This window comes from Amblyraja radiata, chromosome 8 (assembly GCF_010909765.2).
Source record: "Amblyraja radiata isolate CabotCenter1 chromosome 8, sAmbRad1.1.pri, whole genome shotgun sequence".
Taxonomy (NCBI): domain Eukaryota; kingdom Metazoa; phylum Chordata; class Chondrichthyes; order Rajiformes; family Rajidae; genus Amblyraja; species Amblyraja radiata.
The window spans coordinates 4,383,793-4,399,787 of NC_045963.1; the positions used below are offsets into that span (position 1 = coordinate 4,383,793).

The 15,995-nt window shown below is 47.4% G+C and overlaps 1 protein-coding gene across 3 annotated transcripts in view; it reads left to right on the plus strand.

Annotated features, from left to right (window-relative positions):
* snx9 (sorting nexin 9) overlaps positions 1-15,995 on the plus strand; it is a 113,008-nt gene that overhangs the window by 43,933 nt on the left and 53,080 nt on the right. For all 3 annotated transcript variants that reach the window (XM_033025066.1, XM_033025068.1, XM_033025067.1), the window contains 3 exons: positions 595-799; positions 13,279-13,423; positions 14,793-14,877. In XM_033025066.1, the coding sequence (XP_032880957.1) occupies positions 595-799; positions 13,279-13,423; positions 14,793-14,877 (435 nt within the window). The remainder of the gene's footprint in view (positions 1-594; positions 800-13,278; positions 13,424-14,792; positions 14,878-15,995) is intronic.

Consider the following 15,995-nt stretch of genomic DNA (forward strand, 5'->3'; position numbering starts at 1 on the left):
CACACAGAGAGTGGTGAATCTGTGGAATTCTCTGCCACAGAAGATAGTTGAGGCCAGTTCATTGGCTATATTTAAGAGGGTTAGATGTGGCCCTTGTGGCTAAAGGGATCAGGGGGTATGGATAGAAGGCAGGTACAGGATACTGAGTTGGATGATCAGCCATGATCATATTGAATGGTGGTGCAGGCTCAAGGGCCGAATGGCCTACTCCTGCACCTATTTTCTATGTTTCTAAAAAAAACCTATTCCGGTCGATATCAAGAACTTTCATTTTGACAACTAATAAAGGGAAGAAGAGTTGGAAGAGAAAAAAAACATCCGATTTTTTTATTTGTTCTTAAATCTACAAATATTTAAATCTGAAGCAATTAGATTGAACACATTTATAGGTTAGTTTTCAGTGTCTGGAATGACTTGTGAATTAAGCTTTGTGCACACGTACTGATGCCAGAAAGTGCTGTCCAATTTGCATCGTAATGATGGTAAGCACTGACGCCCACGTTTGGTGTTACAGCAAAATACGGATCACTATGCTTGACAAATCATTTTTCTTTTAAGGCATTAATTTTTTAATGATATGCATCAATTTGACAGTCGCAAAACATTGCTGATCCCTGGTCCAATTGGAACGCCGGCTCAGCTGGAAACTGGTCCGCGAAAAATGAAGATAACAGCAAAAATGCCTGGAATGCAGTGACCTGGCCGAGTAACACGGATGGTTCAAATGCACAGAAAAGTAGCGCTGCAGATGATGGGAGTACAACTGCCTATGGACATCCACAGGCTTACCAAGGTCCAGGTCAGTGTCATTTCTGCAGACCGTGTTGCTATGTTGTTCGGTATGTGCCCATACTTGTGTGTGGCTGTGGATGAAAGTGCATTATTGCTTTATGTCTGCTTGAAACTAAGGATAGCTTCAATAGCTTATACATGTTATCTACATGTCCAAGGTGGCGCCCATCCCAGGCGACTATTTGTGTGCTAGCCACAGAAGCAGATCTCCAAACTTGTATTACATTCGCTCCGCACTCTTAAATCTTTATCTGTACACTGTGAATAGCTCGATTGTAATCATGCATTGCCTGGTTAGCACGCAACAAAAAAGTTTTCACTGTACCTCGGTATGCATGACAATAAACTAAACTGAAACTGATGCTGTGGGGTGGAAAAGGGTGAAATTAATATGTGAGAATAAGTGGTGAAGGAAGTGTTACGTTTGGATGTTTTGCCCAAATGGTGAAGGCAGATGCACTTGTGACAATATATTATTTTCTGTTAATCATAGAAATTTATTGCGTGGGAAATTGCTATTTGATTCATTGTGCCTATACGTACTGGAAAAACACTGTCCAGTCTATTCTCACATTCCGCTTCTTCGTCTGTAACCTTATAAGTTGAGATGGATTCATACAGTATGAAAACAGGCCCTTTAGCTCAACTCATTGATGCCATCCATACCATCAAGATTCCCCTTCTAAGCTAGTCCCATTTGCCGGTGGATGTTAGGACCATATCCCTCTAAACCATTCCTATCAATGTATCTGACCAAATGTCTTTTAAATGCTGTTATAGTTTCTGCCTCAAATACCTCCTCTGGCAACCCATTCCATATATCAACCACCATCTGAGTGGAAAAAATTCATGCTCATGTGATAGGAGAAGAATGAGGTCATTTGGCCCATCAAGTCTATTTCACCATTCAATTATAGCTGTACTATCTCTCCCTCCTAACTCCATTCTCCTGCCTCCCCACCCCCTATAACCTCTGACACCCATACTAATTAAGAATATATCTATCTCTGTCTTAAAAATATCCATTGACTGCCTCCACAGTGTTCTGTGGCAATGAATTCCACAGATTCACCACCCTCTGACTAAAGAAACTCCACCTCATCTCCTTCGTAAATTAATGTCCTTTAATTCTGAGGCTATGACCTCTGGTTCTAGACTCTCCCATTGGTGGAAACATCCACTTTCTCTAGGCCTTTCACTATTCGGTAAGTTTCAATGAGGTTCCCCTAATCCTTCTAAACTCTAGCGAGTAGAGGCCCAGTGCCGTCAAACCCTCATCATCTGTTAACCCACAAATTCCTGGGTTCATTCGTGCAAACATCACCTGGACCCTCTCCAGTTGCCCCTCACGTATGTACTGAATTGTATCCCTGTCACCTTAAACATACTTCCTCTTGTTTTTCATTCCCCTATCTGGCGTAAAAGACTGCATTCGCCTTATCTATTCCCCTCTTGATTTTATAGTCACCTTCAAGATCATCCCTTAAGGGCCTGTCCCACTTGGCTGTCCTTCGCGCGCCATTTACGCGACCTGCTAACGTGTGGGTAGCGCAGGACGGGCGCACGGAGTGGTGTGGAGGAGTGTGTAGTGGCATGGAGGAGTGTGGACTTTGTCCTGAACTAAATCTTCGCGCGCCACCAGCCTGTCGTGTAGCTGACGGCCAAAGTGGGACAGGCCCATTAGCCTCCTGCGCTCCAAGGAATAAAGTCTACGTCTGTCCAACCTATCCCTATAGTTCAACCCCTCCATTTTTGGAAATATCTGTTCTGCACTCTTTCCAGCTTAATGACATTCAAGTAATCTTCAAAAATGAAGTTCAGATTCTGTCCTTTCACTTTTGCCTTGCTCCCAACCCAGGCGCACCTTTTAGAATGAAAAGCATCTTCACTATTCCCTTCTTAACCTTTGTCATTTACTTTATTTTACACCCAGTGGTTATTGACCTTGCTGCTAAAGGATCTACTTGGACACACAATTCACATTTCCCAACTTAATATAAAGTATTTAATTCTCTCCTTGGCATTTGTTCCATACAATGCCATTTAAAGTGGGAGGGGAGATATTTAGTCATACAGCATGGCTACAGGCCCTTCTGCCCAACATGCCCATGTTGACCAATATTCACCATCTGCAGTAGTCTCACCTGCCAGCGTTTGGACCATATCTATCTCGACCTTCCTATCCATGTACTTGTCCAAATGTCTTTTAAATGTTGTTATAGTACCATCCTCAACTAGTTCCTCTGGCAGCTCATTTCAGATACTCATGAATAGCTGAGCTGAGCTAGGTAAAAAGTTGTCCCTCGGGTTGCTATTAAATCTTTCCCCTCTCACCTTAAGCCTATGTCTTCTTGTTCTTGATTTCGCCTTCTCTGGGTAAAAGTGTGCATCTATCCCCCCCCCTCATGATCTTATACACCTCTATAAGATTGCCCTTCTTCCTGCGCTACAAGGAATAAAGACCTAGCCTACCCAACCTCTCCCTATCGATCAGGCCCTCTAGTCCTGGCAACATCCTCTTAAATCTTCTCTGCACCCTTTCCAGCTCATCAACAGCAGGGTGACCAAACCTGAACACAATACTTCAAATGTAGTCTCACCAATGTTTTGTACAACAATAACATGTCATCCCAATTTCTAGACACATTAGTCCTAAAGACCAATGTGCTGAAAGCCATCTTGACCATCCTATTGAAAAAGTTACTTTTATAACTACTAAACCAGGTTCGCTTCTTAATAAACAGACACCACACAAACTGTTTGGTAGACCAGTTCAAAACTTTACTTAACTTCGGCCGATGGAAGGGAGCGAGAATTCCAGCTAAGTGACCAATATAGACACTCGACTGTCCTCGGTTCCCTTCTCTGAACAACAGAATTACATCGCATTATATAGTGTTTCTTTGTCACATTAGCACATTCCACAGACATTAGTCATGGTCAGAGGTACAGGAAAAGGCATCACATCAAAGGCCTTTTGTTTACAGGTTATGATATACTAAAAACATTGGCCATTTGTTTTAGGTCATTTTATCTTCAAAGAGATCACCCTAGCTCTTTCGCTGTTTCCTCTCTGTCACTTGGTCCTTCATAAACATAGGCCATTTGTTTTATGGCATCTTATCTTTCCACTTCCCTGGATCCTCTCTCATCACTTCGCCCCTCCTAAACATTGGTCATTTGGTTTACGGCATCTTACTTCAAAGATGTGACTAGCTGTTTTTCTCTTCCTTTATTGCCTCCTCCCCCATAAACATTGGTCATTTGGTTTACGGCATCTTACTTCAAAGATGTGACTAGCTGTTTCTCTCTTCCTTTATTGCCTCCTCCCCTATAAACATTGGTCATTTGGTTTATGGCATCTTACTTCAAAGATGTGACTAGCTGTTTCTCTCTTCCTTTATTGCCTCCTCCCCCATAAACATTGGTCATTTGGTTCATGGCATCTTACTTCAAAGATGTGACTAGCTGTTTCTTTCTCTGTCACTTCCTCACCTGGGAGACAATGTTATGGTACTTATTATCCCACACACTGCAACCTGAGGCAAGCCTAATTTGACACTAAATATAAACTGTAAGCTAGCCCAGAAACCTATTTTAATTTCTTCTTATTTTTATAACTTTATTCGGCTTCATCACTATCTATGTTTCAAGGAACTATGTATCTGCACTCCTTGATCCCTCGGCTCTACAACATTGCCCAGGGCCCTGCCATTCAATATAGAAGTCCTGCCTGGTGAGGCTTCCCAAAATGCAATCGTCGAGTCATACAGTGTGGAAACAGGCCCTTTGGCCTAACTTGCCCACACCGACCAACATGTCCCAACTACACCAGTCTCACTTGCCTGCCTTTGGCCCATATCCCTCTAAAACTGTCCTATCCATGTACCTGTCGAATTGCTTCTTAAATGTTGCGATAACCCGTGCCTCAGCTAACTCCTCCGGCAGCTCGTTCCATACATCTACCATCCTATGTGTAAAAATGTTACCCCTCAAATTGCTATGAAATCTTTCCCCCTTCATCTTAAACTTATGCTCTCTGGTTCTCGATACCCCTACTCTGGGCAAGAGACTGTGTGTCTACCCGATCTATTCCTCTCATGATTTTATACATCTTTATAAGATCTCTTCCTCCTGTGCTCCATGGAATAGAGTCCCAGCCTGCTCAACCTCTGTAGCTCAGAACCTCGAGTTCTGGCAGCATCCTTGTAAATCTTCTCTGCAACGTAACAACATCTTCCCTATAACACGAGGAGAAGGCAGGAAAATGGTGTTAGGAGGGAGAGATAGATCAACCATGATTGAATGGCGGAGTAGACATGATGGGCCTAATGACCTAATTTTACTCATCACATGGCTTACTTACTTATTTAACATGGTATCCCAATTAGAACACAATGCTCTAAATGTCTAAATGCAACCTCATCAACGTCTTATATAACTCAACATGACCTCCCAACTTCTATGCTAAAGGGCCTGTCCCACTTGGCCGTCATTTACGCGACAGGCCGGTAGTGACTGACGCGCGACGGTCGCGCGCGTCATCATGTGTCCGCACAGCCGTCTGGAGCGCGTGACGTCATTTGAAGATAGACACAAAATGCAGGAGTAACTTAGCGGGACCGGCAGCATCTCTGGAGAGAAGGAATGGATGATGTTTCGGGTCGAGACTTCTTCAGTCTGAAGAAGGGTCTTGACCCGAAACGACACCCATTGCTTCTCTCCAGAGATGCTGCCGGTCCCGCTGAGTTACTCCAGCATTTTGTGTCTATCTTCAATCGTCTTGGTTCCGCTCTGGGAGTAGGAGTGGGGGTGGATCCGGATCCCCAACGGCCGTGAGCCCCAGGCCGAGCTCGACGATCGTTTGCCTGCTTCTGCTGCTGTTGAAGGTGAGATGTTGCGTCGCGCCAGGGTCTTGGGCCTGTCCCACGTTGGCCGTCAGTTACGCGACAGGCTGTTGGCGCGTGAAGATTTCGTACAGGATGAAGTCCGCACTCCTGCACGCCACTCCATGTGCCCGTCCCGCGCTACCCACGCGCTACCCACACGCTAGCAGGTTGCGTAAATGGCGCGCGAATGACGGGCAAGTGGGACAGGCCCTTAAATCTGCACCTCTATGCTTAGTTGCATGAAACACCATTCACCAACCGTCAGCCCATTTGCCCTACTGATCAAGATTCTGCTATGTTTTGATAAGCATCTTCTCTATCTACAATACCACCCACTCTGGTGTCATTTGCAAATTTAGTAATCGTGCCTTGTGCATTCTCATCCAAATTGTTGATATAAACCACAAACCGCAATGGGCCCAGCACCAGTCCCTGAGACACACCACTAGTCACAGGCCTCCAGACCAAAAAACAACCAGTCCAAAATATCACCCTCTGCTTCCTTCCATGAAGCCAATTCTTTATCCAGTCGGTTAGCTCTCCCTAATCCCATGAGATGTACCTTTCCGGAGCAGCCAACCATAATGAATGCCTGCTGAAATCCTTATAGATAACTTCTACTGCTCTGCCCTCATCAATCATTCTGGTTACATCTTCAAAAACTCAATCAGTTTTGTGAGACACTATCTCCCATGTATATAACCATACTGAATACTCCTAAACAGCCGCTGTCTATCCAAATGCGTGTATATCTTCTCCCTCAGAATACTCGCCAGTAACTTGCCTATCACAGATGTTGGGCTCATTGGTTTACAGTTCCCAAACTTTTCCTTTACTTTTTACTTTACTTTAAACTTTAGAGACACAGCATGGAAACAGGCCCTTCGGCATACTGAGTCCGCACCACCCAGCGACCACTCAATATACCAGCACTATCCTACACACTAGAGACAATTTATAATTTACAGAAGCCAATTAACCCACAAACCTGGATAGACACAGAATGCTGTAACTCAGTGGGGCAGGCAGCATTTCCGGAGAGAAGGAATGGGTGATATTTTGGGTCGAGACCCTTTGGTGTAAACCAGCATCTGCAGTTCCTTCTTACACAACCCACAAGCCTGTAGGTCTTTCGAGTGTGGGAGAAAACCGGAGCACTCTGAGAATACCCACAAAGTTACAGGGAGAACGTATAAACTCCGTACAGAGAGCACTTGTAATCAGGATCGAACTGGCGTCTGTGGCGCTGTAAGGCAGCGACTCTACCACTACCGCCCTTGCCACTGACAGTCCTTCTTAATGGGAGGCACATCATTAGCCACCCTCCAGTCTTCTGGCACCTCAGCCGTGTCTAATGATGATTCTTATCTCAACAGGGTACCTGCAATTTCTTCCCAAGCTTCCTACAGTATCCTTGGATATATCTGACCAGACCCAGGAGATTTGTCTACCTTCATAAGCATTAGGACATTCAGACTGTAATACTGAGTGTACTCAATGCACTTCCATTGACTGCCCCAGTGTTCATGTCTTTCTCTACGGTCAAAATGGAGGAGAAATGCTCATTGAGGACTTTAACAATCTCCTGCCGCTCTACACAGAGATGACCACTTGAGGGGACAGGAATTTGAGGGGCACCCTCTTCACCCAGAGGATGGTGGGGTTATGGAACAAGCTGCCAGAGGAAGTAGTGAGCCGAGTACAATAACAATGTTTAAAAGACATTTGGACAGGTACATGAATAGGAAAGATATAGAGATATAGATATGTGTGTATATATATATATATATATATATACAGTAGATATATGTGTCAAATGCAGGCAAATGGGACCAAGTTAGATGAGGCATCTTTATTGGCATGGACGAGTTGAGCCAAAAGGCCTGTTTCCATGCTGCCTGCCTCTAACTCTAATGCCAGCTTAAGCAATCTTTCTTTGCAGAGACATTCTCAAGTCCAGGCACCAACCCTGTAAATCTCTGTCTTGCTTTCTCCAGTGCAATCATATCCTTCCTGCTGTGAGGTGGTCATAATGCAAAATGTTTGGTAGACCTTAACCACCTATTGCACCTGAACAAGAAGATAGACACAAAAAGCTGAAGTATACTCAGTGGGACAGGCAGCATCTGTGGAGAGAAGGACTGGGTGACATTTCGGGTCAAGACTCTTCTTCAGACTGGTTATCTGAACTATCACTTTCAGCGATTGCGTCTTTGTACCTCTAGTTCATTGTTCTTCCTTTTACACTTCTCAATCCCTTACCAATGTGTATTTCCTTCTCTTGCTTGGCCATCTCCAAACAAGAGAAGAGTCTTCACACTCCTGTAGATTGAATTCCTCTCCCAACCTTGCTGTTTAACTAACAATTGATATTTTGCTTGGAAATCTGTGTCACTACTACGACACAGAGAATAATAAACAATCTGCTTGAGATTGAGAATATCTTCAATGGCGTACACATTTTCCCCCTCAAATTATCTGCAAAGCATTGGGGAGGAGTAATGCTGTTCAAAGGTTTCAAAGATTTCTTTATTAGTCACCTACACCAATTGGTGTAGTGAAATGCTTATTGCCATTGCAGCACATAAAAAAAGAATACAAACATGACAATAATAATTCAATTCAATTCAATTCAACTTTATTGTCATTGCACAGATACAAGTATGGGTACAACGAAATGCAGTTTAGCGTCTGTTCGTAGTAATAGTGCAATATAGAAATAAAAATACAGAATAAGCAAACAATGTGGACGGAGAGACTGGAGAAATCTATCGGCGGGACTCCGAGTTCAGCAATGTGATAGTGTTGTTGAAGAAGCTGTTCCTCATCCTACTTGTACGAGACCTGAGGCTCCTGTACCGCCTCCCTGATGGGAGGAGGGCAAACAGTCCATGGTTAGGGTGGGAGGGGTCCTTCATAATCTTCCCAGCCCGTCTCAGACACCGTTTTCGGTGGAGGGCATCCATGGCAGGGAGCGGGGTACCGATGATGTACTGAGCGGTTTTCAACCACCCGTTGTAGTGCCTCCTGTCAGCTACGGTGCAACTGCTGTACCATACCATGAAGCAGGTGGTCAGGATGCTTTTGATGGTACAGTGGTAAAAGTTGGTCAGGATCTGGGGGGACAGGTGAGCTTTCTTGAGCCTCCTCAGGAAGTAAAGGCGCTGTTGCGCCTTTTTGATCAGTTTGGAGGTATTGAGGGACCAGGACAGATCCTCCGAGATGTGTACCCCGAGGAATTTGTAGTTGGAGACGCGCTCCACCTCAGTCCCGTTTATATGGATGGGGGTATGTCTGCCCCCTCTGTTCTTCCTGAAGTCAACAATAATTTCCTTCGTCTTCTTGGAGTTGAGGACGAGGTTATTGTTGGCACACCAGGTTGTCAGGTGCTGGACCTCCTCCCTGTAGGCTGACTCGTCGTTGTCACTGATCAGTCCTACCACCGTGGTGTCGTCGGCAAATTTAATGATGGCGTTGGAGCCATTCTTAGGGATGCAGTCATGGGTGAAGAGGGAGTAGAGGAGAGGGCTGAGCACACAGCCCTGTGGCATGCCGGTGTTCAGTGTTATAGTGGAGGAGGTGAGGTTGTTGACCCTAACAGACTGTGGTCTGTTGGTGAGGAAATCCAGTGTCCAGTTGCAGAGGGAGGTGGAGATGCCAAGTCCGCTGAGTTTGGTGATCAAGCTAGCGGGGATGACAGTGTTAAAGGCGGAACTGAAATCAATGAACAGCAACCTGATGTAGGTGTTATTGCTGTCCAGGTGGGTCAGGGCAGAGTGTAGGGCCGCCGATATGGCGTCCTCTGAAGACCTGTTGGTCCGGTAGGCAAACTGATGGGGGTCCAGTGTGGGGGGGAGGCTGGCTTTGAGGTGAGCCAGGATCAGCCGCTCAAAGCACTTTGCAATGACGGGTGAGTTCCACTGGGCGGAAGTCGTTGAGACTCCCTGATGCTGACTGTTTGGGCACTGGCACAATGGTTGATGTCTTGAGGCAAGTGGGGACGACACCCTGGGCCAGTGACAGATTGAAAATGTCAGTGAAGACCAGGGATAGTTGTCCAGCACATGCCCTAAGCACCCGCCCGGGGATGCCATCGGGGCCGGCAGCTTTGTGCTCATTCACCTTGCTCAGTGCATCTTGTACAGCAGAGGTGGAAAGACTGAGGGTTGTTCGTTCGGGGGTGGAGCAACTTTGATGGCTGGAGTTTTGTTGTCCCTGTCAAAGCGAGCATAGAAGTGGTTTAGCTCGTCAGGAAGGGAGACGTTATCTGGGGGGGGGGTGTTAACTTTATGGTAATTGGCAATGGATTTGATTCCTTGCCACATGCGCCTGGGGTCGGAGTTGTTTTGGAAATGCTCCTCGATCCGCCGTTTGTGATTGAGTTTAGCATTCCTAATTCCCTTTTTCAGATTGGCCCTGGATGAGCTGTATCCCTCAGCGTTGCCAGATCTGAAAGCGGCATCGCGAGCCTTCAGCAGGAGTCTGACCTCCCTGCTCATCCACGGCTTCTGGTTAGGGAAGGTCTTTATCTCTTTGTGGGTAGTGACGTTGTCAGTGCAGAATTTTATATAGAAATTTTATAAAGAAATTTAACATAAAAATCATCCCCCCACAATGGTTCCCATTATGAGGGAAGGCACTAAGTCCAGTCCCATCCCAATGACCACCCATAGTTGGGCCTATTGAGGCCTCCGCAGTCGCCGCTACGGAGGCCCGATGTTCCAGGCCGTTCTGGCCGGGTGATGGTGCTCCGGCGTCGGGAGAATCCTCTCAGCGGCTTGGGACACCTGGAACGACCGCTTCCCTTACCGGAGACCGCGACTTCCGAAGCCGACAAGGCCGCGCCGGAAGGAGCTCCACCACTGGCGATCTCAGCGAGAAATCCCAGGCTCCGCGATGTTAAAGTCAGCGCCGCCGCCCGCGGCTGGCCGCTCCACAGTCCCTCAGCTCCGCGATGTTCATCGGCGGTCTTCAGCTCACCGGAGCTCCAGCGCGGCGACCCAGGCAAGGCATCGCCCGCTCCGCGATAGCGTTCCAGCGCTGTGCCGTTGCCGAAGCCGAGTTTCTGGGCGGTCCTCCCAGGAAACGGCGCTCCAGGCCCGCTGGTAGACCTTGAGGACGGGTCGAAATTGCAGCCCGGAGAAAAGCTGCCTCTCCGACCAGGTAGGGACCCTGAAAAGTAGTTCCCCCCCCCCCCCCCCCCCCCCCACATCAAAAAGACTAGAACTCCAGAACAATTTAACTAACTAAAAATAAAAAAAAGAGATGAAAAAAACAGACAGCTGCAGGCTGGGCAGCCGTATAGAACCAAGGTTTCTGGTGCTGTGAGGCCTGGGTTTCTGGCGCTGTGAGGCCTGGGTTTCTGGCGCTGTGAGGCCTGGGTTTCTGGCGCTGTGAGGCCTGGGTTTCTGGCGCTGTGAGGCCTGGGTTTCTGGGGCTGTGAGGCCTGGGTTTCTGGCGCTGTGAGGCCTGGGTTTCTGGCGCTGTGAGGCCTGGAATTCTGGCGCTGTGAGGCCTGGGTTTCTGGCGCTGTGAGGCCTGGGTTTCTGGCGCTGTGAGGCCTGGGTTTCTGGCGCTGTGAGGCCTGGGTTTCTGGCGCTGTGAGGCCTGGGTTTCTGGTGCTGTGAGGCCTGGGCTTCTGGCGCTGTGAGGCCTGGGTTTCTGGCGCTGTGAGGCCTGGGTTTCTGGTGCTGTGAGGCCTGGGCTTCTGGCGCTGTGAGGCCTGGGTTTCTGGCGCTGTGAGGCCTGGGTTTCTGGCGCTGTGAGGTAATTTCTCTTAAGATAAATTACCGCTGTGCCACTGTGCTTCCTAAATAATTGAAATGATTTTTGTTTAGATTTGAAGTATGTTATCCATTTACATTTACACAAAATAAATCTTTACAGTCATTATGAAAGTGTTGGTGAAATAGTCTCTGGGATGAATATTTTGGATCGGGATTAGTATCTGTCATAAATTGCATCATTTTTAGTGAGTAGCAGATAAGATCAATCAGAGATAAAGACATTTTTTTAAACATGTTAAATCGTTCTCTAATGTATATGCTCCTCTTTGATTTGTTTTTAACTTTTAGAGTGAATGTTCCGAGTCTTTTACCCAGGGAAGGGTGATTATAAATAAGCGTGTAAGAAGGAATTGCAGATGCTGGTTTAAACCGAAGATAGACACAAAAAGTTGGAGTAACTCACATGTGTCAAAGGTCTTTTATTGTCACGTGTACCAATTAAGGGACAGTGATATGCGAATTATCATAAACCCATACTTAAAAAAAAGCAACAAGACACACAACTACATAAGAGTTAACATAAACATCTACCACAGCAGATTCCCCACATTCCTCACTGTGTTGGAAGGCAATAAAGTCTAATATTCTTCCCTAATTTTTCTCCCGCGGTCAGGGCAGTCGAACCATCCGTCGGGGCGATCGAAGCTCCTGCAGCCAGCAGTCGATGCCCCCCGCGTCGGGGCGATCGAAGCTCCCGCATCGGGGCGATCGAAGCTCCCACATTGGGGCGATCAAAGCTCCCACATTGGGGCGATCGAAGCTCCGGCGTCAGGACGGTCGAAGCTCCCGCGGCTTGGAGTTCCCGATGTCGGTCTCTGACCAGAGACCACGAGCTCCGTGATGTTAAGTCCGCAGGCCCCCGCGGTGGAGCTCAGAGATCGATCCGTGGCAAAGGGATCGCGAGCTCCGCGATGTTAAAGTCCCGCAGCTCCCGCGGTGGAGCTCTGGAAATCGGTCTCCAACAAAGGCTGCCAACTCCTTGATGTTAGGCCGCAGTGCGGACGGAGATACGATACGGAAAAAATTTGCATCTCCGTCGAGGTAAGAGATTAGAAAAAGTTCCCCTTCCCCTCCCCCCCCAACATAAAACAAGCTAAAGAACATTAAAAGCATACATTTAACACGTACTACAAAAACAACAAAGAAGAAAGGGACAGATAGACTGTTGGCGAGACAGCCATTGCCATTGCAAGACTTCTTCTGAAGAAGGGTCTCGACCCGAAACGTCACCTATTGCTTCTCCAGAGATGCTGCCTGTCCGTGTTACCCCAGCTTTTTGTGTCTATTATAAATAAGTGGACAGGTGTTAAGGAAGAGAGGCAAGATTTAATAGGGGCAACTTTTTCACTCCGAGGGTGGTGGGCATACGGAGCAAGCTGTCAGATGACGTAGTTCAGGCAGATACTATCACAGAATTTAAAAAACACTTAAACAGGTACATGGATAGGAATGGTTCAGAGGGATATGGGCCGAATGTGCGGAAATGGGATGTTTAGATGGGGCATCTTGGTCGGCATGGTCGAGTTGGGCTGAAGGGCCTGTTTCCGTGCAGTACGGCTCCATGACTGAAAGATGAATGTAAAATTCTAATAGTTTTTCGCAGGAATGAAATCTCTGTCAGTCACCAAAGTGTAAACATTTGCAACCAGGCTGCCACACAGAATGATCAAGTGCCACTCTGCTGCTCATAAGATAAATTATACTAATTTCTGTCTCCTTTAGATGATTGTTTTGCGGGTGAGTGCTTCTGTGGAGAGTCTCTGCGTGCAAAATTCTTCTTCCTATTCATGTTTGTTTTTTCCATTCTGTAGGTGCTACAGATGACGAGTGGGATGATGATTGGGATGAGGCCAAGGTATCTCCAAATATTCTACCACGGACGGAAACGGAGTCGCCAGAGACTGCTTTGGCTCGTGGCGGTCCTCGTAACGCTTCAGTAAAGATGTCACTCAATCGGTAATGCAAATAGGAGCAGATGCATGTTAGTGTTCTAGTTACTGAGAACATTTCTCTCATGAGATGAATAGTTACTTAAATAAAATGTGGCAAAATAAGTAATATGAAAAAGCTGCATAAACATTTGGCTTAATAATAATAATAATAATAAATTTTATTTAATGGGCGCCTTTCAGACATCTCAAGGGCACCTTACATAGTAATCGGAATAACATATAATCGGAATATAACAAGTAATAAAGACATCACAGAGACACAAATTAAAAACAGAATTCAATCCAAAAACAGAAAATCAAAAACACAGTGTGAAGAGAGAGCAGCGGCAGCCAAAGCGCGCCAGCGTCCACTCTCTCTTCACGGCAGCCATCTTGGACACAGACCTACAGGACTACAATTAGACAAAAAAATCATCCCCCCACAGTGGATAGCACTGTGGGGGAAGGCACAATGTCCAGTCCCCATCCCATGTTCACCCCAAAGTCAGGCCTATTGAGGCCACCGCAATTGCCTCTACGGAGGCCCGATGTCCCTGGCCGTTCTCACCGGGTGGTCTTGCCCCGGCGTCGGGAGAGTCCTTTCGGCGGCTGGGCCACCTGGAACGGCCGCTTCCTGGTTGGAGCCCGCGGCTGCCGAAGCCGACAAGGCCGCGCCGGTTTGGAGCTCCCAGGCTCCCGATGAAAAAGTCGGCGCCGCCTCTCCGTACTGCCGCCTCGCCGCACGCCGCCTCTCCGCACTGCCACCTCACCGCACTGCCGCCTCTCCGCACGCCGCCTCTCCGCACTGCCACCTCGCCGCACTGCCGTCTCTCCGCACGCCGCCTCTCCGCTCCGCAGACCCGCAGCCCGGAGATGTTGCTCTCGGCGGTCCAGCTCGCCAGAGCTCCAGCGCGGCGACCCAGGCAAGGCATCGCCCGCTCCACTCCGCTCCGCTCCAGCGCTCCAACACTGTGCCGCCGCCGAGGCCGAGGTGCTGGGCGGTCCCCACCAGGAAACGGCGCTCCAAGCCCGCTGGTAGGCCACGAGGACGGGTCGACGGGCAGCCCGGAGAAAAGGCTGCCACACCGACCAGGTAGGGACCGAAAAATATAGTTACACCTACCCCCCACATTAAAAAGACCATATCCCCTACAAACAAAAAAACAGGACTCACTAAAAACTATTAAAAAAACGGATTTAAAACAGATGGCTGCTGGCTAGTTTTGTAGTTTTTCTGATAAACAGAATGTGGTGTTAGTCTCATTATTCATTTTTACCATATAGATTCCAACATTTTTTTAAAGCAATAATATGAAAATATATAAAATAACATGTTATAAGTGTGACTAAATGAGGGAATTATAGCTGCATTATCCAGATTTTTGTTTTTGTAGATTTCCAACCTTTTCCAAACATGGTCCTGAAGTCTACCTACTTTCAAAGCAGGCGTTAAAAACTGATGAGAAGATCCCCATCTATGTAAGTTATACAATGAATGGGATAGGGAAGATTATCCTTTAAAGCACCTTACATAGGCTAATAATGCAGCGATAGTAATGGCAGCAATGTTTCTGGATATTGAATTTAAACAATGACAAATGGATGCTTGTCTTGCTGGTATTTAGACAGAAATGAAAGAATCAGTGGTTATGAATATTCTTCAACCATTTTTATTTGTGTTTGATTTGATTTAATTTATTGTCATTGTCTTCAATTAAGAGACAACAAAATTATTTTTCCCTTACCGTCATACAAAATAAAAATATAAAAACCCCACAAAAACACAGAACACAGTATTCCACAACACAAACATCCCCACAGCGGCACCAAAGTTCCCCACTGTAAGAGAAGGAACCAAAGTCTAGTCAGCCTCCTCGCTGATGTTCCCCAATATTCACCCGTGATCGGGGCCTCCCGAGCACCACATAGTCGCCGCAACGGGCGGCCCGATGTTCAGGCCCTCTCACCAGGAATGATGGAACCCCGACGTCGAACGGGAGAACATCCTCAGCGGCCTGGACCTCTGAATTGGCCACCTTCCACCGGAGTCCGCGGCTCCCGATGTCCACAGCCCACGGCGGGCGGAGATTCACACTGGCGACCCCCGGCAAAGGGTCCCAGGACTCCACGATGTTGAAGTCAGCGCCGCCCGCGTTGGGAGCTCCGCACCCACAGCTCTGCGATGTTGGAGCAGCGGCCCAACACTCCGAAGCTCCAAGCGGCGATCCCAGGTAAGGACTCGCCCGCTCCGCGATGTTTCCAGCGCCTTGCCGCTGCTGCTGAAGCTCTGGTCCGGTCCGGCAGGAATAGCCGCGCCAATCCAGTTAGTAGGCCGCTAGGGGGGGGGGGGCGGGGGCGATGACGCGACTCGGATAATAGCTGCATCCTCGCCAGGAAGCGACTAAAGGACGGTTTCCCCCTTACCCTACCCGCTTCCCCCCACATAAAATACTGAAAAAAAACTAAAAGACACACTAAAAGACAAACATAACAAAATAAAAAAGTCAGCCAGACCGTGGGCGGAGGCAGCTAACAACAGCGCCACCGGATGTCCAAGACCTTGTTGGGTTGGGTCCTAGACCTTGCAATATCCTAAA